At 44.1% G+C, this 27,653-nt stretch overlaps 1 protein-coding gene across 1 annotated transcript in view; it reads right to left on the reverse strand.

Moving 5' to 3' along the window:
* Positions 1-3,554: 3,554 nt before the first annotated feature.
* The window catches only part of LOC142582159 (neural cell adhesion molecule 1-like), a 51,876-nt gene continuing 27,777 nt past the window's right edge, over positions 3,555-27,653 (reverse strand). The window contains exons 2-10 of the mRNA XM_075691554.1: positions 17,064-17,429; positions 15,193-15,303; positions 13,763-13,969; positions 12,659-12,955; positions 7,792-8,142; positions 6,706-7,071; positions 5,948-6,238; positions 5,066-5,193; positions 3,555-4,174 (exon numbers count right to left, since the gene is read on the reverse strand). Coding sequence (XP_075547669.1) covers positions 3,980-4,174; positions 5,066-5,193; positions 5,948-6,238; positions 6,706-7,071; positions 7,792-8,142; positions 12,659-12,955; positions 13,763-13,969; positions 15,193-15,303; positions 17,064-17,429 — 2,312 coding nt within the window. The 3' untranslated portion in view covers positions 3,555-3,979. The remainder of the gene's footprint in view (positions 4,175-5,065; positions 5,194-5,947; positions 6,239-6,705; positions 7,072-7,791; positions 8,143-12,658; positions 12,956-13,762; positions 13,970-15,192; positions 15,304-17,063; positions 17,430-27,653) is intronic.

The following is a 27,653-nucleotide window of genomic DNA, read 5'->3' on the forward strand; positions in this document are numbered from 1 at the left end:
TTCTATGAACTATACTTCATGTTAATCTAATAATTCTATTTCAAATATTTTCTTTTTTTTCCATCAGTGGTGCGGGAGTTGCTCTATGTTATCGTCATGATAGGCAGGTCGGAGCGCTGAATGCTAAGAAAATAACAGAATTAAGATAAAAAAATCATTACATTATACCGCACTGTAAGTATGGCAAAATTTTCCAATAGCTGTTGTATACACAAATAATGACAATAATAGCTATGGTGTACGAAGAAGCTGGTCCTATCAATGCTGATAGCTACAGTTTTACACTTTTCGGCAACGTTGCCCTGTAAACGAAATATTTCAGAACTCACACTCTCACTGAAAATGTAATATCCAAGCCTGCCTAATCCAAAATAGCTTTTTCTAGGCCTGTGGTATGCAGATTTCATTACTCAATATATGAGCAGTTGTTACAGATATACTGCAGGAACAATCGATGGAAGTTATGAGGAACAAAAGGACTCCGAGAAATTGATGAAAAATTTAAAATATAATAAGCCAAACGATATCTCTACTTCAAGAAACGACTGAGATTCAGCTTAAAATTCCAACCTATTGTATGCCAACCTGCTGAATTTATTAGAGTTCACAGTGCAAGCAGACGTACAAGAGCGAGGTGCTTCCCCAGGAACAAGCGAAAAGGTTTTGGCTTACTCCAGGATGTACGAAACAAACACGCATTTGAGACAGATCCCAAAAGTGCAACGAAAGCTGCAGCAATAATCGAAATTGTCAGTGAAAATATCAGGCAAATTACACTCCACAGACAAGTGGCTCGGATTGTAGGGAGCACTCAAATTTAGATCCAACGTCTGCAACTGGCCTGTGTCCTTTTCGCAAGTGCTGGTTCCCCTTCATCGCCAAAAAACCATTTCTTTTGTGTTTTTTTTAAATCTCATTGGAGTAGACACTCGCATGGCGCTTGAGTTGCTCGGCAGCCGCACAACCTGTTCTCTTTTCTGTCTGATAGTTTAGCTCTCCTGTTTTCTCCCTAGAAGGTGGACTTACATTTCCGCTCACGTCATGTGTGCGTCGCTCTCGCTTATCCCCTTTCCGCTTCTCATGTATAATGATTTCGGCAGGAGAATGCATAAGACAGCAAGTCGATGCGGTAGTTTTTAAATAGTTGGGCTTTTCTTCATGGCTGCCCATTCAACTTGCGTTTTAGAGGCATGGAGTTTCTCTGGCACCGGTGCTTGTTTACCTTGCTTTTTGACGAGAGGCCAACCAGACACTTGATCAGGTTAACCTTTCTGCATGTCACCTTTTTTACCCTCCCACCTCCTTGCGAAACCGTTGAGGTGCACGGTTCGTTAAGCTAGTAGCACAACTTTTTTTAGCAACCTATCCAACTTTGTATCAAACTGTGTCTTTGCAAAAAGTTACCCTTATTAGGTTCTGAGAGATTTCCTGGAATGTTATCGTTGAAAACTCCAGATAAGTTAGTTGAACTGATGACAACCAGCCGCTCGGATTTCTGAACACTGTAGCTGAACACAAAACACTACTTTCGGTCGTTTTGCGCTATACGTCAGAGTAAAAACTAGGCCGACGTTGTAATAAAGAAGTTGCAAAAGAAAATATTCAGAACGCGCTCATACATGTGCGCACACACATAACCATGCGCAGTGCGAGCATCCACAGCTCTAAACTAAAAAGGCTGAAATCAAAACTCCATTTGAAATGGTAAAAGGAAGTTTTACCTAGTCGTTTCTCGTTAGTTTCGTTCTCCTGAAGGTAGTGACAAGCGATATTTGAAAATGTTTTAATTTCAGGTAAGCGTGCTACACAACTAAAATAAAGAATACGCGACGACGCAACCAATGATATTCTGTCAGCAGTGACATGTGTTCGCTGTCTTAAAACACAATTATGACTTTTCCATCAATATTGGCGCCCTCAAATCAATAATTAAGAAGTACATTAATTAATCTTATCTAACTATTGATAGTTCAATTACGAAAGAATTACTGTTGCGGTACGTCACAGTTGACAGAATACCGCTGGTTGCGTCCTTGTCTACTATATATTTTATTTTTAGCAGCCTGGCTAACGTTAGATGCGACACCCTATATATGTGAGTACATATCAATCAAATGGCGCCAGGCAACCTAAGTGGGAAACATAAGCAAAATTCAGCATGTTTCACGCGGTTTTCAGCCATTTCTTAGGCCGAAGCTGGCCGAAACAAGCATAAGCAATCTTGGCTGCTGCCTTAAAGCCTTTGTATAAGACGGTAGTATCTGGCTTTCAATGGCTGGGTGAGTGGCGATGAACACGTCCACGTATATCTACGACGAGTATGTTACTAGTGGGCAAGGCATTATCGATAACGGTGCATGCACCCTGTCAATCTACAACTCCTACCCCCTAAATTAATGTGTATACGTCTTCGCGTTTCTTTATTGTTGGTTTGATACGGTTACGTCCTTTCGGCTTGCCCACCACATTCTCTCGAGCGTGCCCTGCATTGAGATTCAGCCTGCATACAGGCACGTTTTCTTGACCTTCTTTCCCGCTTTCATGATCCGTCCGTCCTTCAACGACCCCGTACCGTCCAGACGCGAGATTGGGATCCGTCTCTTTTGGTGTTACTGGTGCGAGCGTCGTGAACATACCAGTCATTTGGGATTTGCTGCTCGGAGGCCTCCTACGAACGTGATCGCGTTTGCTGTCGAGAATATCAGGCTTATACGGTCGCTTTTCCTATATCACCATTTTGGAGTACGTTTTTCGCTCCTCATGCAGTTTCTTTCTGGTAAGCCCCAGTTTGCTACGAGGTCAGTAAAGATCCATGACTTTTTTTTCAGCTAGCTACGTGAGGACTTCATCGCAGAAATAGCGCAATGCCGGGAATTGAAGGACCTCCAGATACCGTCATCGCGCTGTTTTCTTTTTTAAGGAAAGGTCACTTTGCCATGGAGGGGGCCCAATTAACTGTTGCTACTAATGCATAGCTATATTTATTCGAGAACAATGACTTCTTTTTTATTTCTATTTAACGTTTTGTGTTTTATGAAGTCTTGACTATATCAGCGGTTATCGCTATCTTGTGCTAATAAATATGATAGGTAGCATTATATTGATGGCACCCAAAAACTTCTGTGCGTTGTACCTTCATTCTTTGTTAATTCAGACAATCTTTATTTATTCTTTAGTTTTAGGTTACGCGCTGCCAACACCTGGAAAATTTTCATTGGTAAATAGGCCTTGAGTTGAATAAGTGAACACTAAATAACAAATTTATGTCATTATTTAGCGCTCTGCGATCACTAATTGCCCATCGAATTCCCGCCAATCTTCACGAGTTATGTAGGTGGAATGTCCTTAGCGTTCACACTTTCTTTTTTATTTAGCGTCCTTAAACAATATAATTCATCCGCGCTTAATGCAATCGCGAAATGTTCAACAGGGCGAAAGTTGTAGCATGTTGAAATCAATCAGTGAATACTGATAACAACACCACGATATGAAACTAGCTGCCCGTTCCTTGAACTGCGGAAATTAAGGGGATATAAGTTCTTCATTAAAAGATATTTTATTATGAGAATCCTGTTTTGTGAGTTGAGGAGAACAAGTGATACACGAGTAAGGTGCCCTCACATACACGAGTAACCATCGTCACTGTACACAGCAGTCACCAATCAGCAGTCACCAGTCACAATCAGTTACTTGGTCCGCGGAAGCGCTGCTTTGAGTTAGTCAGGGTACAGCTTCCGCACTGTTGCTTAACCACGGCTTGCACGATGCAGGGCGCGTGTTAGGCGGAGAGTGGCGGTGAGTCTTCACGTGCGTAGTCCCCACAAAGCAACGACACATATTCTGGCAACGTAACGCACTCTAAGACTGCGAGCTGTGAGCTTGCAGGAAGTTTTAATCCGCGCACTTTTCACGGATCGTGTTCTCTTCGACACGATGTCACTTCTGCTGCGCAGGATGGAGGGACGAGCTGCTTGGCAGCTCATAGCACACTTCCGTAGCACTGCAGAGGAAGCTTCTCCGAGAGGTCATGGTTGTAGTGCGCCACAACCTCGACAGCGGGGCCTATGTCGTCCCCTTTGCAGTCGACCTTTGTCTGTGTGCCCAGTGGTATGGAGAACATCTCGGTCTTCTCCGCTTGGCTCGTAGCGGGAGTCTCTTCAACCACGGGCTTCTCCTGCAGGAAAAGCTTGAGGTTCACAATCCATTCAGTCAGAATGGTGCATAGTACTTTTAAAATAAATTTTTAGTAAGACTGCTTTCCAAGAACTTGAATAGTGTAGATAGTGTCTATGGTTTACAAGAATGAAATTTGCATTAGAACTGCTGTGGCACTATGGTTTACAAGAATCAAATGTGCATTAAAACTGCTCTGGCATCTGCGGATGAGAAAAAAACTAAGACTGCTGCCAACATAAATATAAATATAATCTTATCACACAACACAGATTCTTCGCCAAGAACATCCGACCGTTAATTACACACATTGTTAGACTGCCTGGGATAGCTACGCACTGAATGAATACTTCTGTAACGCTGCGAGGCGCAGGGAACGCATTCTGAAGCAGAGTCAAGATGGTTTTTTTTTTTAATTCAGTACTGTTGGAAATGAGAGCAACGGTGCTACAGCTCCTTTACCCACACGGTAAGAAGCGACAACGCCTCATACCGAGAGTGTAGCTATAAAGCATCAAAAACTGCAAACTGCAAGAATGTTGTGGCATTTCGGAAACAACAAAGTAAAGCAATAGAAGACGCCACACGCGAAGTTAAATAAGTTAAGGTCGGCCGGCACCTTCAACGTTTATTTAGTAAACGTTCGTACATTTAACATTTCTTCTTCAATTTGTTAGAAACTGCTAAAATAATTTATATACTTTATTAGTAGTTTTCTTGTCGCTTCATTTTATCTATATTTATTTTCTAACCAAGTGAGAATAAATACGGCGACGGAAACTTCTCTGCTTATTATCTCACAGGCACACGAAGAAGAAAAGAAAGTGATGGGTGGTGTGTTGGCACCCAACGTTAGAAGGACGGGAAACTCGAACATTCGGCGCTGCCTTACCTTTCGTCTGTGATGATTTTTGCAGAAACATGCAATGCACACGGCAGCTGCAAGGACCGCGATGCTGCCTGCGACAGGTCCTACTATGGCTCCTAGATTTAACTGTGATAGCCCACCATCTTTTTCATCTGCAGGTAAGACAAAAATAAGGGGGAGGGTGTGAGGGTATGTACAGTATTCTTCCTCTACGCAACTTATGCCAACTGCATACAGTTATAGCTTTATAACAAAGCTAAATGTACCCTCACGTAATTAGGAAAAGGCTCTGGAATTCGTGCCAGAACTGAGTGTACGAAACGTGTACGTGAAACACGTGAAGGACTATCACATTGCATGTGAAGAATCATGGACGGAAGCGTGACGTTATTCTGCAATGTTACTCCCTTGATCACTTTTATTTTTCTTTGTTTCCTAAGTCAGGAAGTTCTTCAAGTGTCAACTATAAGTAAAGGATGACAATTTTAGAAGCAACAGTACATCCTTTAGCTGTCCAAGAGAGAGCTCATTATTTACGTTGGACTGAGTCATGTAGCTGTCGTTATGTATAAGTTTGTCAGTGTCCTAGATATCATACATTTCTCTTGTGCCACACAGTCGCCTAATTCTGAGATGAGAGCCTTGGCGCTTCAGAGACATTTATCTGTGAAAACGCTGTGGCAATCGGGACGGGGCATAGTTGTATCACAGGGGCACCGGTAGATACGCAAGGTTCGGGGAAGTAAATTCCCCTATGTTTTCACCTGCTGGTTGTCACTTCTTTCTTTCTTTTTTCTTTCTTTCGTTGTTTGTGCATGTGTGTGTCTACAATAAGCTCAGACGCTCTCCAAGAGTAACATAAGATTCAATTTGAGTTCACGGCACTTTAAAAACGAGATCACTCACAAGTCTTGGCCATGGCAGCCTCCGTAGATGAGATGGAGATGTTCAGAGTGCGGCTGCTCTCGACGCCGTTAGTGGTGTAGACAAGGATGGTGTAGTAGGAGGTCGGGTGCAGCTCACTGAGCTGGAAGCGCGGCGTGGCCGAGGTGACGCGTCGCACGAGCAGGTTGCTGCTGGCATCGTGCAGCTCCATCACGAACGTGTGGTGGTCGTCGCTCCGCCGCTGGCACTCGATCAACAATGACGTCAGCGTCTTGTTTAGGAGCTGGCACTCGCGCACGCGGCTCGGCACTTCTGAGAAGATGGCACGAAAAGCAACAAAGCTTGGGTAAATGTTTAAAAATCTATCAAGTGTATATTTCTAGACAGAGAATACCAAAATTGGTCTTCCGGCGCGGCTATTTTTGACATGTGAAACACGCATGTTATTGCAAAGATGCCCCTCAAAGTGATTCCGCTCGTCGCGGATTTCCCGAAAGCTCGAAGCCATAGCGAGGGCAATTACAGCTGCATTGTCACGCTCGCCTGACAAAATGAAAGAAAGAAAGAACGAAAGAAAGGAAATGGAAGATAAGCAAGCGACCCCGTGCATACTTGATGTTACCTACGGCAACATCTGTAGCGCGTTCTGCCTCGGCAGCGGAAGCTACGGATACGTGTAGCAGGTAATTAGCCGGTTTTGTCTGAAGGGGTCAAACTAACGGTCGATGTACAAGTCATGTGTAAGCATGTTATCTGCAGAGCATACTCAAAGAACTGACCTTTTGGTACTAGACGAAACAGGCAAGGCTTCTTCTGGATTCCGACGGGGTTCTTGGCCCAGCACTGGAAGGTCGAGTGAAGTTCTTCGGGTAGCGGAACGAAAGTGAGCACGCTGCGGGACGCGAACGCTCGGGCCATGACGTCGAAGTCACGCGAAAACGCCGCCTCCCGCTTCTCGGCGTCTCCCGGTGCCACTGACGCCGTGGCGATGGAAGCCCTGTGGCTCTCCTTCATGGACCAGCGGAAAGTAAGGTTGGTGCTGGGGTCGGCCTCCACGTCGCACGACAGGGACACTTCCTCGAACGGGGCCGTGTAGACCACCTTGGCGTGGTGTTGCTGCTGAGGGTTCTGGCAGCGAGGAGAATCTGCAGCGGTTGACAAGATACAGAGAGGGGGGATGCAGGTGAGAAAACCCATGGTCGTGTGAGTATTACACCCGTATCGTGGTCAACTGTGGTTGAGCAAGAAATGTCGAAGAAAGAATGCCCTTGTTGCAGTCCATACACGTAAGCAGAGAGCCTTTGCCTTAATGCAGATATAGCAAAATATTCTGCATCTAATGCCACTATTTATTTCAATGAATAATTTACGGCTGCTCTTACCTCATATAAGGGCAAAGGTTATCGCCTTCGCTGCCTTTTCGTTAATAAATACGAAAAAAGAAGACACCCGCATATCGATGGCATACTCGGTCGAAAGCGAAGAACGCTTTTTCGCTTTCGGACGGTTTAAGGTCTAGTGACACATTGGCATCGTGAGCTATCCCGTGGTGATATGTGCGGGCTACTAATAAAAGGCATGATGCAATATTTCCTTTATAGTCTGCAAACGTAACTTTTTATTCACTTTTGCACAGTAAAAAAAGAAAGAAAGGAAAGAAATTGAAAAAGAACGCTGGCCCCCTAACTACAAAAACTGACTTCATGCTATTTTCTCTCGTTGTCTCTTGTTTACACCGATCCTTCAACACATCGCCCATTCACCTTGGCGAGTGCTGCAACATGGAACTTGTCTGGCTTTGTTTAGATACAAATGCTTTGGAGTGCTACCATTGCAGCGCGACAAAGCGATTCGGGAATACTCACGCTGTATGCGTATCTGGAGGGTCTTGGACGTAGTCACTCCCTCCGGGTTGGTGACTGTGCACGAGTAGTTTCCAGAGTCGGACGACTGCACATTCCGCAACACCAGGTAGCGCTGGTTGACTATAAGCGGTCCACGCATCAGCGAGAGCGAGGAGGAAGCATTGGCCGACTGCTGCAACTGCAGCCTGTGTTGCTCGTGTGGCTGTTCCAGAGGGACGCCGTTAAGCTTCCACACGACGTCTGTGATGCTTGGATACGCGGATGCATTGCACACAAAGAATATGTCGTGGCCTTCGTAGATCATTGACTTCTTGAGGCCAGCGCCAAACTCTAGTGTAACCTGCGGCTTGTCTGCGCATTGAGTGCATGCAGGGAGGGAGACAAAAATCTGTTTAGCGGAAAAGGAATTGAATATAAACTTTTCGCGAGTTAGTTGATCAGTGAATGCCCACAAAAATTTGTGAGATTTATAAAGGGCACATGGTGTTATCCACTCTAAAGTTGACACATTTCAAGTAGCACTTAACTTAGACATTAATATACTTATTTTCAGTGATAATTCTACACTCAGGTAGGAGAGGCAGACATGAAATCAGCTCTCATAATACAGAAGTCGCAAAGAAACAAAAGAACATTAAAAAGGCTACAAATGTGCCGATATCTTACGAATTGGCTACAGTTCATTAGATGCAACGAATAATTGTATTATTATGGTTTTTTAGAATGTCAACCTTGCTTTCATATTTTACGGAAAATTAGACTAAATTGTGAATTATCTCCTTCGTTCGCACCTGAATTTGTATATTCTGGTTTATAACGCAGCCAGATGGCTGAATTGGCTAGCCACGAAAATAAAAGCCAGAAAACCTGTTGGATAAATTTTTATATCTGACACAAATTATGGTAACCAACCGTGACACAAATTTTCCGCGCATAGTGGATATCAGGTGTTCGATGCCACAATGCATGTTTTCAAGCCCGAAGTATCACAAATGCAACATTTCGAAACGTACAGTCTAGAGCAAAAGTGTATAGACCACGGCATCAGTAAAAAAAAAAAAAAATCTAGCACAGGCATGTAACGTGAAATTTTCTTAATGCACGACGCTAGTCAAACAGGCGCGCGTAGGTAGCCCCATTTGATGACAGCCTTTATTCCTGGGCGCCTAGGCTGCGGAGAAGAAAAAGAACTATTTTAGGGACACCTCTTGTTACCAGACGTTTGCCTTCGATGTACAGCCACAATGATTCGCGTTTTTTTTTCTCATCATAATGTCGGGACTTACATGCGATAACGGAAGCACAATGATAGACGGAATTATCTTCGCCAGCTTTGAAAACATAAACAAAAAGAAAAAGACAGGCAGAAGTTTGCGCCATGCTTTTTTGTTTTTTGTGCGTGTGTGTGTGTCCGCCCTCTTTCTCACCTCCGGTTGAAAGAAAACGTTTGCAGCATTTGACGGTGTAGAATAGTGACTATAGCGCCATATTCGCCTAATGCTGTATTTTTCTTTTGCCTCTCAGGAAGCAATTGCATCCTGTACTTTGCTCTTTTTTTCTGCTTGTGCATTAACGCAGAAGAACAAAATCGACGGAATGCCATGCAGCATAGCTCTGTGTGCCGAGATTTTTAGGGTATTCAATATTTATCGGTCATTCTAGTTTTATACATTAATCAAAATGAATGTATGAAACAATACCAAAGTATGAACAATAATATAAATAATGCATGAAATCAATACCATCGAATGATATTAATGTGCCGTCGTCTCTACTCCTTTCCTCAACAGTCGATGTCTTGCGATAAGCCTTTCGTCGACACGAACATTGAGTCGTAAAAAAAAGAAGGAAAATTACGCGCCGTAAAGTCATCAACTTTATTTTTTCGGTACAAGCAAAACAACAAAAAGGTTAGAACTTATCCAAGTGATAAGAAAACCTTCCGTTTGCAAAAAGTAAGGAAACGAACGAGGTCACTTTCAAGGATTTACTGTTGTTGGCAAGGGGCATGCTTCAGCCCTCGAAGCACGGCTATCGGGTATTGCTTTTCTTACGCATTACGTATACAGGACGACCAAGCACCGTGAAATATATGGGCCCCTAGGATGCGTAATTAATGCGTAGGGCGAGAAATGTCTGTTTTTATGGGATCCAGGATACGCACGCCTAGGCGTCATTATGATCACACAGTGGAACCGAAACGCATCCCTAGCACCATGAAACAGCGAGACGCTTGCTCGCTGAGGTGGTAACGTGCGGTCATATTACGAGATAGAAATCTTTGAGCGAGCTGTGATGCCAGTGCTATACGATGCGAGCGACGAGCAAAAAGAAAGTGGCAGGTAATGATTAGCAAACGAAGCTGGCACTAACCTGAGCAAAAGCTAACTACATGCACGGAATGCGCTTGCGTTTTATCCGTAACTTTAGTCGTCTGAGTTGCGCTGCTGACAGCATGGCTTAAAGCTAAAAATAACTACATAAAGAAACGCCCGCAACGATGTGTATGGAAGGTTTACCGCTTATGAGTGAGAGAGGAAAGAAATACAGATAGCAATCATCGACGGCATACGATTATTTCCAGCGGAAAGGTGAAAAAAAAACCGAGCCGTCTTACAACAGCCACTTCGGATAGGGCGATTCCCTTCATTACCTGAGCTTCGTTAAAGCCGTTTGGTGTGGCTCCGGCCTTGCAGTGGCGCAAAGCGACGCGTGCGCTGTTCTTCTCAAATCAAGGAAAGTGGCCACTGCGTTGCTGGGAACCGGGTCGTCGTGGTCGCACGACGTGCATTGTTCCTCATTTCCGGACTCACTAGCCAGCACAACATCAGCCGAAAGTTTTGATTTCTCGGGCAAGGGCGGACGAATATATATATATATATATATATATATATATATATATATATATATATATATATATATATATATATATATATATATATATATATATATATATATATATATATATATATATATATATATATATATATATATATATATTCGTCCCCCCCTCCCCGAAAAATTAAAACTTTCGGCTGATATACATACCTTTAATAACATTTGCGCTTGCAAAAACTTCGCGTGACCTCGAAGACGCGTTCGTCTTCGACAAGCCTGCGCTATTGATCGATGCTCGTGAAAGGGTTGTAGTGAAGCTGGAAAGAAAGACAAAATATTTTGGTTCGCTTGTATAGTCACCAGAGAGTAACATCAGCGCCCTACGCGCAATTTATCCGGTGTCGAATTAAGGCGTATCATAAAAAAAATTTTGGTTAATGTTGTGGAACGTTATCTTGTAGTTAAAGTGAAAGTGTTTCTCATTTCGACATCAGGACAGTCTCCTTTCCAACCGCTTTCTTTTAAGGGAATGTCTGTAACACTGTATGGTGCACGTTACTGATAAGAAAATTTGTCATGAACAGAGGAAAATTATGTAATTAAGAGATTTATGTTTCATACAAACGTAAGCACAGTAGAATTTTTACAACTTGTTTCAGGTTGCTTGTGTAAGTAGCCAATCGTCAGCAGGTCTCGCAGCTCTCGCAGTGACGCGAAGTTTTCTGTGAGAGCAGTCGTGGTACATGATTTTGCTACGGTTTTGTGGTGGGGCTGCACAGCGAGTAGATGCGAATAAAAGAGCAGAAAAGAGTAGCGGGTGGGGGTTCTCGAAGGATGAACGATTCGTTTGCGGCCTGTTAATAGATTTCTAATCGATGGCGCATTGTCGGCTGAGTAAAGCACGCGCGTTTATTCGAAACATACATTGATAGGCTTAATTGTGTGAAATTCACCGGTTCTACTTATCCCGTTCATAATATTACTCATTTGCAGAGTTTGTTTTCGCTGTGAGCCACAGAAAAGCAAAAAGAAAATAGACAGTAATTTTTTTTCTTCTGTTGGTTGATATGTGTGTACTAAAAAATATTTTATAAATTAAACAGGAAGATAGCGTAAGGTGTAATTATTCCTCAGGCGGTCCTATGTATATTATGTTACTTAGTTTTTTTGTTCGCTAACGAGTCCGACAATATCGACTACGACGCGTCAGGCTGATTTTCAAGGGGTCGCATATATTTTGGCTATCAGCTGTGTACAATTTTTTGCTTCTACATTTACTTTTTACTGTCTTACTTCACTGCTTACAAAATATACAGCGTACAAGCCCCTACGTGACCTATATTTAGAGAGCGTCGAAAATGCTTCGTTCCTTTGTTAAAAAATACACTAATTGCCGCGCAAAGGCCGCGTAGGACGTGTTTACAGAATGCAATGTCATATTACACTGGGAGGTAGCATCACCTTATCGCGCTAAGACGAGGGTAGAAAGGGAGACGTTGCCTTGAGCGAATCTCTGTAAGCGGCGATGCATCTATCAGAGCGAGAAAGGCAAAGTGAATCATTTAGTCATTTAACGTTTTCTCTCGTCCACTTATAGGCGAGATGCGCTCGATCGATAATTTGCGTCAGCGTCTTTTAGCCGTCGTCGCGTCATACTCGCCGGTCTCTATGTAAACGATGGGGTATTCTGATAACAGGCTACGCAAAGTGAAGGAGATCCCCTGCTGCCGAATTCGTGAAAACACGTCGATTTTCCAGCTCCTGCACTTGTGTTTCCAGAAAATGTTTGTTTCAGCGAAGGTATTCAATAGTACCTCAACCACCTTTTGAAGCGGATAAATAGATGCAATAAATTTTTTTCTGTTAACACGAGTCTTTTGTGACTATCAGAAAGATATACGGTAAATAGCGTTAGGTTGTCATAATTGACACGCGGTCACGTGCTGAAGGTCTGCGTGAGGTCACCTTATTACTTCTTTGAAGCCAAGAACTCAAGAAACATACTCCAACGGGATGTCAGTGTACTCACATTTTATCTCGAGCAGAGTCTCAGACGCCAGCTCTGAGCCCCTTAGACTCTTGTTGAAGGCGACGCACTTCAGCCGCTCACCATTGCGTTCCTTCGTGGGTGTGACCAGCACGAAGCTGGTGGTGACGTTACCGTCCGTCGTGGTACGGTACAGGAGCGACTCGACGGGATTCGAACCCAAAAACCAGCGTATTTCTGCCGCGGGACGGGATCCACGACTCGTGCATACAAACTCTGCCGGTTCTTCGAAGTACAGCTCGGTGTGGCTGGCCGTAATCACAGTGCTCGCAGGAGGCACTGCGTGAATTGCAAACGTATTCATTTTTATTCTGTGTCCTTCTGTACTCTCCGGCACTGGATTTATAAGGCATCGCACAAACTTGAGATTCTCCAGTGTACCCTCAAAGCTGGAGATACAGTATCGGCAAATGCAGTCCTTCTCACAGTCTCTATTTCACAGAAAGGTGGAGGCAGGCTACACTTTAGTGAAAAATGGAATAACTACAAAAGTTTTCGCAAGCGTCCGTATAACATGAACAATAGATGAATAAATTACTTATGCGAGTCACATGCTAATCAGACCCTCTAAGGGAAACATATGCAACGAAGCTCTGTTAAAACTGTCCGCAGAAACCGAATAGCCCAAACCGAACCAAAGCCGGTTACTGGAAACATTTTTATCGAGGCTTCATCATCATATCGCAATATACTCTGAGTTATAATCGATGTTTACAACGGTAGCGTGTCGTGGTCAGCAGCGTTTAACAGTCTTGCTGCATTTAGCATAGATGGCGTTTAGCATAGAAAGCCAGTTAAAGATGAGCACGAAATCATGTCGACTTGTTCGGGGCAGATTCCGCACTCAAGCGTAGCTTAGCTTAGATATCAATGCTTCCCATGCGCACTCTCACACTAGAAGCGTGAAAACGCTGAATCTGTTATTTCATTCTAATTTTCTTGTACAAGAAGTGTGCCGAGTGGAGATACCACACTCATGCGCAATGCCAAAAATTTCTCTTGTTTCTTTTTCTGTTTCATACATACTACAGAAGGCACTTCATTAAGCGCGGTGTTTTTCCACTTGACAAATGTCTACGAACTCACAATGGATGAGCACGTGAATCGAGAGGGACTTGGAGAAGAGACCGTCCAGAATGGAAGCCGTGCATGTGGCGTTTAGGCCCCAGTGGTGACGTCGCAGAGGCTCAATGCGAAGAAAGGTCCGGTGGACGTCGTCTTCTTCCACAACACTGCTCACGTTCGCGGCTGCACCCAGATTATTCTGCCACGTGGTGAGGAACCGGGGTTTCCCTGCGGTGGTGAGGAGACGTGGTCATCAGGCGCCTGCATCCCGACAATCAAGCATGCTACGAGATGGGTCGTAGTTCGATGCGGAAAAATAAGTGGGGAGGATGCTGCATTAGTCCCGGCTATGTCAAAAATGACGTCACTTTCGGCTTCCTTGCAACAGAACTATTATGTTAGAAGAAATAATCAAATCGTTTGATGTTGGGTGAAAGAACCATGATCTGATTATCAGGCACGCCATATTGGGGGGCTCCGCAGTTTTTCTGACCACTTGGAGTTCTTTGACGTGCGCCCAATTCACGATACACGCGCGTTATTGCCTTTAGCCACCATCGAAATGTTGCCACTATATACGGGCTGGCTCTGATGACGTGACCTTGTGATTAACAGTGCAATGCCAAAGCCACTATGCAACCACGGCGGGTTATACCGAAACGCCGAAAGACCAAAGTGCCTGCGATTGACATGAGAGCGTAGATATGTCGTACTCTGTGAAAGCAACCGTTGGTAATTCATCGCGTTATTTTCGCATAGAACACTAAACTATGTCACGCTTCTGGCATGCCCTTCTGTAACAGTAATTTCCACGTCTAAAAGTAGTCTTAGAAGAAACCAATAGCAATCTGAAGCTGGAAACCTTACTGCACAAACTTGGTTAAAATGCAACTTCGCCGGAAATCCTATATGCGAAACCAGAATATTATGACTTTAAGTACTCGGGAGAAAACAGAATTGCATTGGTGTCAATAATCACAAACCTTGCTAGCCTCAACTATAACAAAATAATGACGTCCACAAAAGCAGATTTGCTCGTTAGAGTAAGGATTACGCCACTCAGCTACCACCCGCTCCACTGTGTCGTCCCCTTTACCGAGAAAAGAAAATTGTGAAAAACTTTTTTCGGGGTATGCGGCATTCGTTGGCAGTAAACTACATATAATGTATGCTTATATCCGCCACACAGTTTCGAGAAATTACCGTTGACTTGACGTCACATTTATTCTCCTCCCATTCTGACCGTGGACATAACGATCTCAATTTTCGCAGAGTAGCTGTAATCGCCAAGGCGATTTTCGACTTGTTAGATGTCACTCATCGCAACTTCGACAGAAGCAGCCAAAAACTACCTTAATATTTTTTTTTTGAGGTGGGGTATAGCCGTGCAATAAAGAATGTTTTGGACAAAAAAATGTAAAAACTAATTATCTTGCAGAAGTCAGACTTACCTCCAATGATTTCACACACCAGAAAGAGGTTGTCACCCTCCGTGTATGGTCCCACTGAATCTCGCACAACATTGCCGTTAACATCCTTGATTACAAATTCCGTTGGTGGCACTGAAAGAGCCAAGGGTAATAAGGTGTCTAACTAAAGGAATATAGCACATTACCTAAGAGTTACGTCATACTGATATACTGTAGCTACTGAAAACGCTACAGTGCAACCATTAGGCCACTTTCAAAAGAAAGCATCAATAGATGCCTCAGAATGCTTTCTAAATTTGAAAACAACCAAATAATTTTCGTTCTCCCGAGACAGACATATAGTATGGGTTTCAGTCACACTCATTCATAAAATTAGATGGTTACGGTATTTTTAACTTCACCAGTACTACGATGCTAATGGAAGTAATATCCTACACATCTGCTAAGATGCCGTACAGCCTTGCAAGATTACAAGTTCGCTTCCAGTCGTTGTATCTACGTGCACTGCGTTTTACCGAATGCCTCTGTGCGTGTATATGCATCCTTCTTTTTGGAAGTTTTTTTCGTGACTAAGATTCAGCACGCTAACCTACTTCGATTCACCTTCACAGTGACAAAAGAGCAAGTTGATATCGGTTTTCTTATGGTTCTTCAGCTCTTGGAAAGCTTTTTCTCTTGCCGATTTTTCCAAAGAAAGCAATATAGCTTTTGTCCGTGACACGAGGCGATGCGCTCGAACCAGTTCAAGCAAAGGAAACGACTTGCAGTGCCAGGTCAGTTTCGCTCTTCCTCGGATGACATATGGATCACGCTGCGATGTGTAACAGATCCGCTTGAAGGAAGCGACGGTCTCAGTCAAGCCGTCCAGGAACCAATATCGGAAAAGCCAAGAGCTTTGCTCTATGGCTTGATTTTTGCTAAAAAAATCAATAGATGCAAAAATTGCGGCAGTAAAAACAGGATCGTGGTGCACTGAAAAAGAAATCGTGTGCTGTATAGCACACAGTATACCGGAAGACCGTATGGTTTGTGTTCGCGATGTCTGGTATTTTAACAGCCTACGTGAAATACGTATGGTACACAGACACTGTGGATAAAATAGGTAAAATATTAACATTCATTAGGATGTCGACAGAAACACCTATTTTCTGTTATTGTGCATACCACTGTAATTATACGTCAATTATGCGTCAGAAACTTCAACTGTTCCTCGCTCTAACTGCTATAGCACACTGCGCAGTATTCTTATTCCTGTCCAGCAAGAACACTTATTAAGTTGGAAATATTGCGTGAAATACGTTTCTAGCATAAAGCGCTGCAAAAAACATTGTTACTAACAGCGTCTGAGAAAATAGTATATTAATATTGCAAAAAAATTCACCTTCTGTTCTTCGCAGATATTACCAGTAAAACAGGCATATTTAGTTCTATTCTTACAGTTGCAGCGTTGAGTGGGGTGATGTAGCGTGCTTGCAAAATGATCCAGCAGGAAGAGAAAATTCGCTTTTATTTACCACCTGCCATCCATACTGCTATACCCACATCACTATCACGTCGTTTTCACACAATAATTCACAGTAATGCTTATTTTACAGCTGCACCACAAATATCTAGCAAATGTGAGGCGCACATAAATAAAAAAACTTTCAGTGCATGAACCTGATGCTTTATTGCTCGTCCCTTTTTATCTTTCTCATCTTTTGTTTCTCCACGCTGCTTCTAACATGAATTTTGTATCCGCGTGCAATCTAGCCCCGACACTCCATGCTAACACTCTCTACACTTACTGAGATGTCACCGTGGGATATTTCTGGTTGAGGCGTTGGTCCTACAGCAGGCATAACTAGGCGAATGATCGTGACGACGAATACGTAAACGAATGCATCACGTACCGAAAACGGCGAGCGCGACGGTTGCGCTGTATCGCCTGCCACTGGCGTAGAGCAGGTCGCAGACGTACGCGCCCCGGTCGGCGTAGTCCACACGGTTCACCTTGAGGCTGGGTGGCTCCTGTAGCACCGAGAAGAAGGAGCGACCCTTCCACGCCTCGCCCCTCGCGTGGTGACCCTTGGACAGGCCGCCCCTGCGCGACCGGGCGTCCAGGCTGTAGAAAGGCTCGGTGCTGTTGTCACCGCCGCGGAACCAGCGCACCAGCACTGCGGAGTCGTTGCGGCTCTCGACGCGAAGCTTGGCTAGGCACGGGATCACGGCGCGCCCGCCGTCCGTCGCGAGCACCGTGGTGCCTCGTGGGTCGACACCTGTGCGAACAACGAGGAACGGCAATCCTCTCTTGAAGGCCGTAGGGAAACCTATGAAGCTCTAGAAAAGAACGGCTACGCGAAGCGCTGGGAATCTTTGATTGGAAAGCTGCGTCCAACACTGTTTTCGCACCACGAAGGAGGTACTTAATGCTAAAGCAAGATTTTGCTCGTTAGAACAGTAAAATTCAACATGCTGGAATAAGTGGTCCTTGTGCTCCTTAAATTCTTCAACAATTTCAGTCAGTTTTCAGTAGATGATTGGCAAGTCTAAGTAAGAGCAATGTATTGTACCGGAATATGGAAATTATCTAAACTTGTCTGAAGACATGAAGCGTGGAAAAATGTAATAACATTAGGCGAACAAACCTGAGTTCAGCAAACACTTGATTTATTCTCTCGGGAACAACGAAAGGAATGAACTTGAGTAATAGCGAGAAAACGCTGCTTCTACGGAAGTTTGCAGCTGAAGTTTGCTTCTACAGGCTCGTGAATTTACGCCGATCGCACGAAGTGACGTCAAATAAGATACGGAAACCTCTTATTTATGACTGTTGTTCTCTGAAACCCGATGGCGTTCAACTCTTCGAGCAAACGGCCCTACAAGTTTCTTTCACCTATACTTCCTTTTCAGTACATTGTACAAATAAATTGCAAACCTGGTAAAAGTTGTAAACGTGACGTTTTTTACATTTTGCAAGTATAACCATGACCTTTACATTAACCAATGATAATACCTATCCAAATTAGAATGTATGGAATATTCTTCGTCATGATCGAAGTTGAGTTCACATGAAGTAAAACTTACAGGTGCGAATGACAGGTTACTGCGTCGACAGGTGATATGTTACCGCATAACATGTTACCGCACGCTGAAGTTAAACTCGTATTGAGTTTGTAAACGTGAATAACATTAATGCCACCTCCAGACATAAATAAAATTAATCAAAACAAACAAGTGCTCGTAGCTCTCATCATTGCCTATATAAAGCGTGCCAGTTAGCTATTATGCTTGAAAATGTGCGCCTTAATAAAATTCATCGCGCTTAGAATTATCTCCCCTGCAAAGCAACTAACATTGTGTCCATTCATTGCCATGTTATCTAAAGATTTCTGTGGGATATATCAACGGTCCCACCTAAATATTAGTTATGCTTTTTCACCTTTTCTTGAATTAGCGCAACTCCGAATGATGCAAGGAAACTAGGTACATAAGAAAAAAAACACATTAGGAAAACAACAGGAGACAGGAAACATCTCTTGTTCTTCTGTGGGACTTGGTTCGCACCGCAATCAGTAGCACTCTATGGATGGCAAGACGGCTGCGTTCTAGCACACAGTTTCAATCCCAAAGCCAGCAAAAATTCTGTACTGCAATAGCTATTCCTATAGACTAACTTCTTGAAGCGAACCAGAAGATATGCAGTTTGAGTTCTTTGTGAAACGTTCTACAAAGTATGTTATGTGAACGGTGAAATATCAAGTTATTTTAACGTTCATGAAAAGAACCATTATTCTACATGTTGTAGTTCCCTTAAGTACAAACTTGAAAGTAAACGAGAAGAAGATCAAGTGTTTAATTTTGCCATTTCACCGATAAGAGTACGTATCAGCGACATATTGGCACAAAAGATAAACAAGTGTGACTAAGCAGAGTCTGTCATTTGTGTATGCAGTAGAGTCTTCACGAACACTGATCCTAAAGGACACATGAGGTGATAAGCCTGAAGCTGTACCAATCTCAGAGAGTAAACAAAGCTTTTTTTTTAATTTGGGAATGGTGTGCCTAGTTCACTCAAGCCGAAGCACGGTTGTGGCCTTGCTTTTTACATCAGCAGAAATACGAGGGTTGTTTCTGTTGCCGCAGTCATTTTAACCTCGACCCAGATTTTAGAGAGAACATTACCAAAAGCTATAAGCACTTTTCTTTCGCCACCGCTATCAAGCGCAGTTGTAGCGAGTCGCGGCTCTATAGGGCCCCTTTGAGCCTTCTGTGTTCTTTGCTACCGCGCACGAAGGTGCTACCTCAGCGCGATTTCTTGTTTAGTGGGCAGAGCAATGTCCTAGTGTTCGAACTAAATCGACATGGTGGCTTAGCTCAAAGAAGAATACAAAAACTCGTTTCATGACATCTGCAACTCGGCACACTGCGTAAACACTTCGTTCCAAAGCACGTCTCTATTTTATTTGGCTCGTCGCTTGTCATTCGCATAGAGAAGTTTCGCTCGTCACCGCTGCCCCGAGAAGCAATAATTGTGGATTACAGCTATAATATGCAACCGTCGTGAAATCCGTGGAAATTGGTTGCTTCATATGTACTTAAATATTTAGGCGAGGTCAGCAAAAGGTGTGCTAAATAATATTTTTTTGCTTCTTCTTTAAATCGTTTGACTTGCTGCATAACTTTTACATGTGATATAATAAAAGTTAAAAAAAAGGAAGCTTCGTTGCTATAACAAGCATCTCTTTATTTAGTGTAATGGACTTTGTTTATTTTCTGGATATTCTGGAAATTTCTTATTTTCCGCCATTATGAATACTGTGCAAGATATTTTTCTTTGTTTAATGTTTGATGTTCTATGCTATAGAAAATATAATATTTTCCCGCAATATATATGCTAAATCCGATCGCCATTTTAACCCTCGTGCATCTTTGTCGATATTCGCGTATTTGCCTTGCTCCACTTAGGGATATTTCACTAACCCGTCCGGCATTCTTTTATGATTAGTAGAGGCAATGAATGTAGGCCAAACTTACGCCTATTTTTCCTCGTTATGCTTTTATGCTTTGTGCTCAATATTCGTCCCATGTCGCCACGCCTGGCCTATTTTTTCGACGCCGTATCGACCGTATCAATCTAGAACTAAACATAGCCAAGAATGGAGCAGCGAGGGCTTTGTATCAAGAGGGGAAGTTGCGATAGCAGTATATGTTGGAATGTGCATGTACCATACTATAATATTTAACTCTTTTTGTGAAACGAAAAAGTAAATAAAAAATAAACATTTTTGGCTTGTGTTACAGCAGCCTATCACCAAATTTTTTACGGTGTCTACTTATTTTTGCGTAGAACGCCTTTGACGTATTGAAAGCAGTTATAATAAGCAATTAGTCATTAGTGGAGGCGGATGGAGGGAAGTGGCGCAGTGAAGCGCAAGAAATTAAAATTATTACATAATTTTTAGTCTGATAATCAGTACACATGTGGTTCTTCATTAATTTAAACCAATGAGTGCTCTACGTATCTCCATTAAGCAGTAATGTTCATACGAGTACTTAATTGCCCATATTCTCCCCGAAAGTTCCTGCAGTAAACATTAGTTTTTGGTTGTGCTCGTGTTGTTGCTACATGTGGGGTTAGCGTGGCAGCCCCGTCCCGCAATTGCTTTGGCTGAGCGTCTCTTTCTGTGCCAAATGTATCACCATGCCTGCATCAGTCCTGTCTCTCGCAAAAAATGTGAGAAGAATGCGTGGCACTTTCATGAATAGTATCCGTGAGAATTCCGGGAATACTAACTGCTTCTCCATGTTTCAATTAGTGCAATGATGTGGGAGACCTAGAACATTTCATCTGGTCCTGCAGACGTTTCTGTCCTCAAAAAGGAGACTTGCGGACATCATGAGAACACTAGGATTTATCCACGAACGAGTGAAAAATTAGCGCTTGAGAAGAAGGCACTGTTGGAAAATTTATGCATTGAGAGCTAGTGCACTGGAGCCACATTTTTAGTTCGAACTTCAGCCAAGCTTGCTTATAAACGAGCATGGCTTGAGTGCCAGAAGTACAGTATCTGCGCTAATACAGGGAAAGTTATTTTTTAACTGTTTGTCAGTTGTAAGGCACGTACATTTTAAGCATGTAATACCAAAATACAGTTCTACATCAACTAAAATTAGAAAATCTTCTTCACGTTTACTTGTGGCATGGAGGGTGCATATTTACTAAAAAATGTTGCTTGAGTTATAAATAATTGATTACAGTACATAAACATTTATAAATCATAGGTTTGCTAAACTATCCTGAATTTAAAACTGTCTCCAGCGTAGGAAAATTCTGCTACAAGCTACGAGTTGCTTGCCGTGCTTAAATCGCCATTTCGAGGTTTTAAAACTGCAAGTCGTATGTGATACGTTTGACATTACAGGGTTAAAGACATCCCGGCTATAACTGGAACCTTGCAGAAACATCTCCAAATTTAAGTACACTTTTCCCTAAGTGGTGACGAACTCTGGCAGTGGTCTCTGGCATATCCGTAATTTGATGGAACTACTGAGATGCTGTAATAAAAATAATTTTGTGATTTGTTACATTGGAAACTAGAAACAAATAAAAAATAAAGCGGCCTGTTGCATCAGATTTTCATCGGCTAAGCTTCATATAGTTGGCTGTCACAGTAATTTCCTCTGTGTATGCACTTTTCCCCATGCAGTTCTTGGATTGTTCAAATAAATAAAGTGCTCACTTAAAGACATCTTTTGAATAGCGTACCTAAAGAAATTGAAGCATCATTTCTGCTACAAAAAGATTCTAATAAAAAGCTTTGATTATCAAAAACATGGTTTTCTACGGTCAATAAATGGATCAAGCGCGACAGCGTATCATCGAATATCGTCACTGCGTCAATTTATGCAAGATAAATTTCACTGACAGTTCATATAAGTTCAACTTGTGGTCAATGTAGCCGCATACCATAGTTGACCGTATACAAAAACCAAATAATATTTGCAGAGGCGCAGCTGCTATCATACCTCAAAGCTGTTAAATTACATATATATATATATATATATATATATATATATATATATATATATATATATATATATATATATATATATATATATATATATATATTGTAAGCACTGTTAACGTACTTCGTCGTTTTCATTTGTACATGGCCATCATCATCTTCCCTGTTCTACTTCGCGCGTGAGCTGGGGGCGTTGCCTTTTTTGGGAATAAACAGCGCTGGACAACTTGATCGGTCTCGGTATTATAAAGTGGTGAAGGTACGTCAAGACCCCGATGTCCTCTCGCGTTCCCGTCCTCCCTGTAGCTCCGTTCCGGTCGCCGCCTGCAGCCAGCTACCCCTACAACAATGGACACTTCCAACCCCGGCCCTTCCGGCGCCTCTAACCCTACCACACAGACGACCTCGCCTGCGGCGCCCTCTTGGACTGTGACGAGCCCTCAGCGCGATCCCCTGTCTTTGCGGGACTCCGCGGTGATGACGCCGACGATTGGATCGACCACTACGACCGCGTGAGTTGTTGCGCCAAGTGGAACGACACCCAGAAATTGAGGCACGTCGCCTTCTACTTGACCGGTGTTGCAAAGACGTGGTATTTCAACCACGAATCCGACATCGCGGATTGGTGCACATTTACCTCCAAGCTGCGGCAAATCTTCGCTTCCTCATCTGGCCGTGCAAATGTCGCCAAACAGAAGCTGGGAACGCGCCGCCAACTTCCCCAAGAGTCTTACATCTCATACATAGAGGATGTCTTGGCTCTGTGCCGCCGTGCGAATCCTAGCATGACGGAAGCCGAACGCGTTCGCCACATCTTAAAAGGCATTGGGCCTGTCACTTTCAACGCCTTAATCGTGCAAAATCCGGCTTCTGTCCAAGACATCACTTCAACGTGTCAACGCCTCGACGAGCTGCAGTCTATTCATCTTCCACATGACAGCAGTGATCCTCAGGTTCCCCATTCTCCAGATCTACGTGCTCTTATCCCTACCATCATCCGCGAAGAGCTTCAACTACAAGAACGAAGGCGTCCACCTGCTGCCTGCGCCCCAACCCCCACCTTCGACTTGCGCGAGGTCGTAAAGCAGGATTTGACAGCGATGACTACACCCACGACGCATCCTGCTCCGGTAGCGCGCTCCACACCTACCTACGCGGATGTTGTTTCGCTACCTACCCCTACCGTGACTTCCGTGCCTACTGGCGTTTCCTATGACCGTTTGGCTTCGATGGGAACCAGAGCACTAGCTGCGCCATCGTACCCTCAGTGGCGTCCACATCGTCCGGTTTGTTTTTACTGTAGTATACGCGGCCATATATCTCGCTTCTGCCGCCGTCGCCAGCAGGATGAAAGACGAGGCTATGCTGAGCACGAAAGAGATCGCACTCGCCGATCAGACGACTACTATCCCGGATCGTACTCGTTCCGTCAACAGCGTTCTCCGTCTTCTCCAGCTGCTCCCAATCTGCCTCATAGTTCCCGTTCGGCCAGACGTCGTTCTCCATCGCCTTACCAGCGCTCTACATCACCGCTTCGCCCCACTTCCAATTTTGTCGACCAGCACTTGGAAAACTAACTGTTGCAGTTTTTGGAGGGGAAACTGCTTCTTATCGGTCTTCAAAAATTCCTCCTGTTCGCCCGGCCAACATGCTTTCTGTGACTGTCGAACGTGTTCCCGCGTCAGCTCTCATCGATACCGGTGCCGCCATTTCTGTTCTTCAGAGCGATCTGTGTTCCCGGCTCCGTAAAGTAAAAACACCTTATCTTGGACCTATTTTGCGTGGTGCTAATAATGCATTCATCAACCCCGACGGACAGTGTACTGCTCGTGTTCTCATCGACAGCATACGCCACCACATCGAGTTTATCATCCTTCCAACGTGTGTCCATGAACTTATACTGGGTTGGGACTTCCTACATTCTGCTTCAGCCGTCATTTCATGTAGAGAGGAAGTTGTCCACATCACAGATACACAGCTTGAACCTGTTGCGGATTCTTCACTTTCATGCGTGAACTTGCCCATCGCTGCAGACTACGTCCTGCGTCCTGGTCACGAAGACGTTGTAGCCTTAACATCCAGTCAGATCACCGACGGAGACGCCCTAGTCGCCCCTTCTTCCCGCTGTACTTCTCGCGGAATTCTCATTGCCACCTGTCTCGTCCGGTTTTCACGCGGCCGCGCCCTTCTGTCTGCTTGCAACACGACCCCAGATCCTGTGATGCTGCCCAAAGGGATGACTGTGGCAATCCTCGCCGACACTCAACCTATCTCTATAGTCACGCTTTGCCCTTCTTCATCGCCAGCACCAACATCAGTTTTGGACGATTCTTTCCCTCCTCCAACGGTTTCTATAAAAGACGCGGAAATCGCGCTTTGAAGGGTGACCGAACAAGGTTGCTCACGATGGAGGCAAGGAGGCGGTTCTAACCGGTCGCTGTCCTTAAAATGAAGGGATAAGCGTGCAGGTTTTGCGCGTGCTTGTGACGTGGACCTTAAAGTTTTTATCAGTGCGTGCTGAAATGCAGTTAGCAGCTATTCTTGAGGTGATGATTTGTGTGGCATATGTTCTGGAGGACGAACTTTATTATTGCAGAAACCGTTGCGCGGTTTATTCCTGGGTTTTTCCCCCTGACAGGGCTCCACTTGCGATCGCGGCTCGCTGGGCCTGGTCGAGGGTCGCCAGTTGGCTTCCCAGGTCGAGTTCGGAGAGTCTCGCCTCCCAAGACCACGTAGTGAGTGTGTGTGTGGTGACTCGTGGCGAAATTGCGTCGCCCGGACGGTCGGTGCATTCGTGTGTTATGTGCGCGAGTGTCGCTGTGTGGTTCCTACTCCAGGGACATGTCCGGGACGTATAACTGTCTGGGGAGATTGCGTGTAGACGAGACAAGTGTGGGCATGTGTTCGTTTGCAGGCGGCGCCAGTGCCTTGCCTGGAGTTTATTGAGAGTTTTGTGTGGGGGAGCGCATTGTGTTCTTCCGAGACGTTGGTCCTGTAGTATTTGTTGACTTGTGGTTAATACTTCGTGGGTCGCTCGTCGGTCTGTTGGGGGCTGAAGAACGGCGTGGTCTGCCGGTCACACCTTGAAGTCTCCTAGCGAGACCTCGAGCTGCGCAGTCCGCCTCTTCGCTGCCCCGCAGGCCTTCGTGCCCGGGGCACCAGACGATACCGTGGGTCCAGGAATGGTTTGTATGTTCTGGAATAGCCCAAGTCGCACTATATTTTTTCCTGTCATAAGGTCAGATAGGTTCAGGTGAAATACCTGTTAAAAATTAAAATAAATTATTAGCGTTTGCTTGCCAGAATTACGATATAATAACGACACACGCCATGGATGAGGACTCCATATTACTTTGACGGATTGGGTTCTTTAACATGCGTCCAGATCTAAGTGCACGAGCGTTATTGCAATCACCACCGTCGGGGTCGAACCTTCAACCTAGAGCTCAGCAGGGCTACGTCACGGTGATTAAGCTAATGCGGCGGGTCCCAAAAACGGGTTCTATACGAATTATGTAGTTAAGTATGTGCTGTGTTAGCACACTGTTACGACTAGGGATACGTTCAATGCATGTCTTGCATACAGTATTCAAGTAATATACATGTAAACTGATTATATGCCATAACTGAGGTGAAGCTTTAGTATGACCTAAAAAAATTGTGCACTGCCATCCCGCATCGTTGAATGCGCTGAGTAACTAGCGTTGGCGGGATAATGGTTTCTTTGCTCATTTCAACCCTTTCACTGCGCTATCAGGCGATGGCGTTTAACCTTTTGCTGAAATAACGCGAAACAGGCCAGCCGAGCATGCAATCCATGTTTGAACAGTACTAGCGCAGGCGCGGGTCATTTGCGTCACATGCTGCTCGCGAGTTCCTTCTTTTTCACTCAATAAATCTATGCAAACACATAAGGTGCTTTGTTTTTGAACGCCTACCGGAAGCAAATTGCGCAAGTCGATGAAGGGTTCCTCCACCAAGAATAGGAGATTGGACGGTGACGATCGAGACGCAGGGACACCCTGATCATCATTTTCTGCTTCGACTGAGCGCAGTTATAGCATACAAATAAAAGAATACAAAATGCGCGGAAAGAAAGCCCACGAGATTGAGTTTTGCCTTGGAACTTAGTAGGCCCTTCCGTTCCATCGAAAGGTCAAACAGCTTTTGGAATAAGGTAATTTTTATTCGTCTACGCTCACGTCCTCCTTTCTATAATGTTTTCCCCCGCAAAATTCCTGAAATCACTGCAGCCCATTCGCCGCTTTGCTATCCTAAACCAGCAACATTACTTTTTGTATATTGGTTTATGGCAGCCAGTATATAAAAAAAAAGAAACACTTAGAACCCTTTGACAACTGCCTAAACTCACGTTTTTTTGAAAAACTTCAAAACGTGTTTAAAATCAAGAAAACTATAAGAAATGAAGGAAGCCCCGAGATTACTCTTTTTTTATTTTCTTCTGCTAAAAGAACTGGTAAACAATCTCAAGTACATGTCTGCCCCCGCCGAGCATTCACGTCAGCGTTCTTTGCGGCCATACGAGAGATTTCGCACGAGTGCCTCGGCAGACAAGGAGGCAGAAATGTAGGCGCCTACATCGTTCCCCTAGGTGGTATAATATTGGATAAAAAGGCTTGAGAGGGGCGAAGGATATCACATTCAGCAGAGGCTGTTCACCATGTTCAAGGCGCTAAGGCAGAGCATGGGCTCTCATGCTTGTAAATATCTTTTTTATTCAACATGACTTTCAGAGTGGCCCCATGCTTAGCTTGGGGACACTCTAAGCTAAGTTTTGGCATATTCTATAGAAATGGATCCTTCCCAAATTTATGTGCGATCAAGTGCAAAGCCGCACCTATTTGATCTGTGGACAAATTTTGAATGTTTTTACACATGTATGTTTTACGCGCGGTGGCTTAGCGGCCACGCGTCGTGCTGCTAAGCTCGACGTCGCGCGTTCGACTCCCGACCTCAGCCGTCGCACTTAGATGGGGGCAAAGCACAAAACCGCCTGTGTTGTTGGATTTACGTGCATGCTCAGGAACCCCAAGAGCTCAGAATTAATTCGGAGCCTCTCACCTCGCGTGCCTCATGAATATATCGTGGTTCCGGCCGGTAAAACTTCATGTCTTATTATGTCGTTTTTCAAAAGGTTTCTCTGGCCTCAAGCTTTTCTTTCCGTACGTATGTTTCCAATTACAGGTGTTTTCTTATTGCGAAAACATGTATGTGCGCGTGCGCGCGCGCGCGTGTGTGTGTGTGTGTTGTAGGCGCGTCATATAAGTAGTTCATAGTTTAATGTAATCTTTCTCACATAGTATCTTGTTGTTCCTGCTTGAAGAAGTTGGTATTTCACATTTCGCATGCAGGCATAAATAAATGTGGGACATTAACACTGAAAATACCGCATTTCCCTATTTCTTTCTGATAATTTCTGCTAATCTGGAATAAACACGATGCAACAACGGTGCC

This window comes from Dermacentor variabilis, chromosome 5, assembly GCF_050947875.1.
Source record: "Dermacentor variabilis isolate Ectoservices chromosome 5, ASM5094787v1, whole genome shotgun sequence".
Taxonomy (NCBI): Eukaryota; Metazoa; Arthropoda; class Arachnida; order Ixodida; family Ixodidae; genus Dermacentor; species Dermacentor variabilis.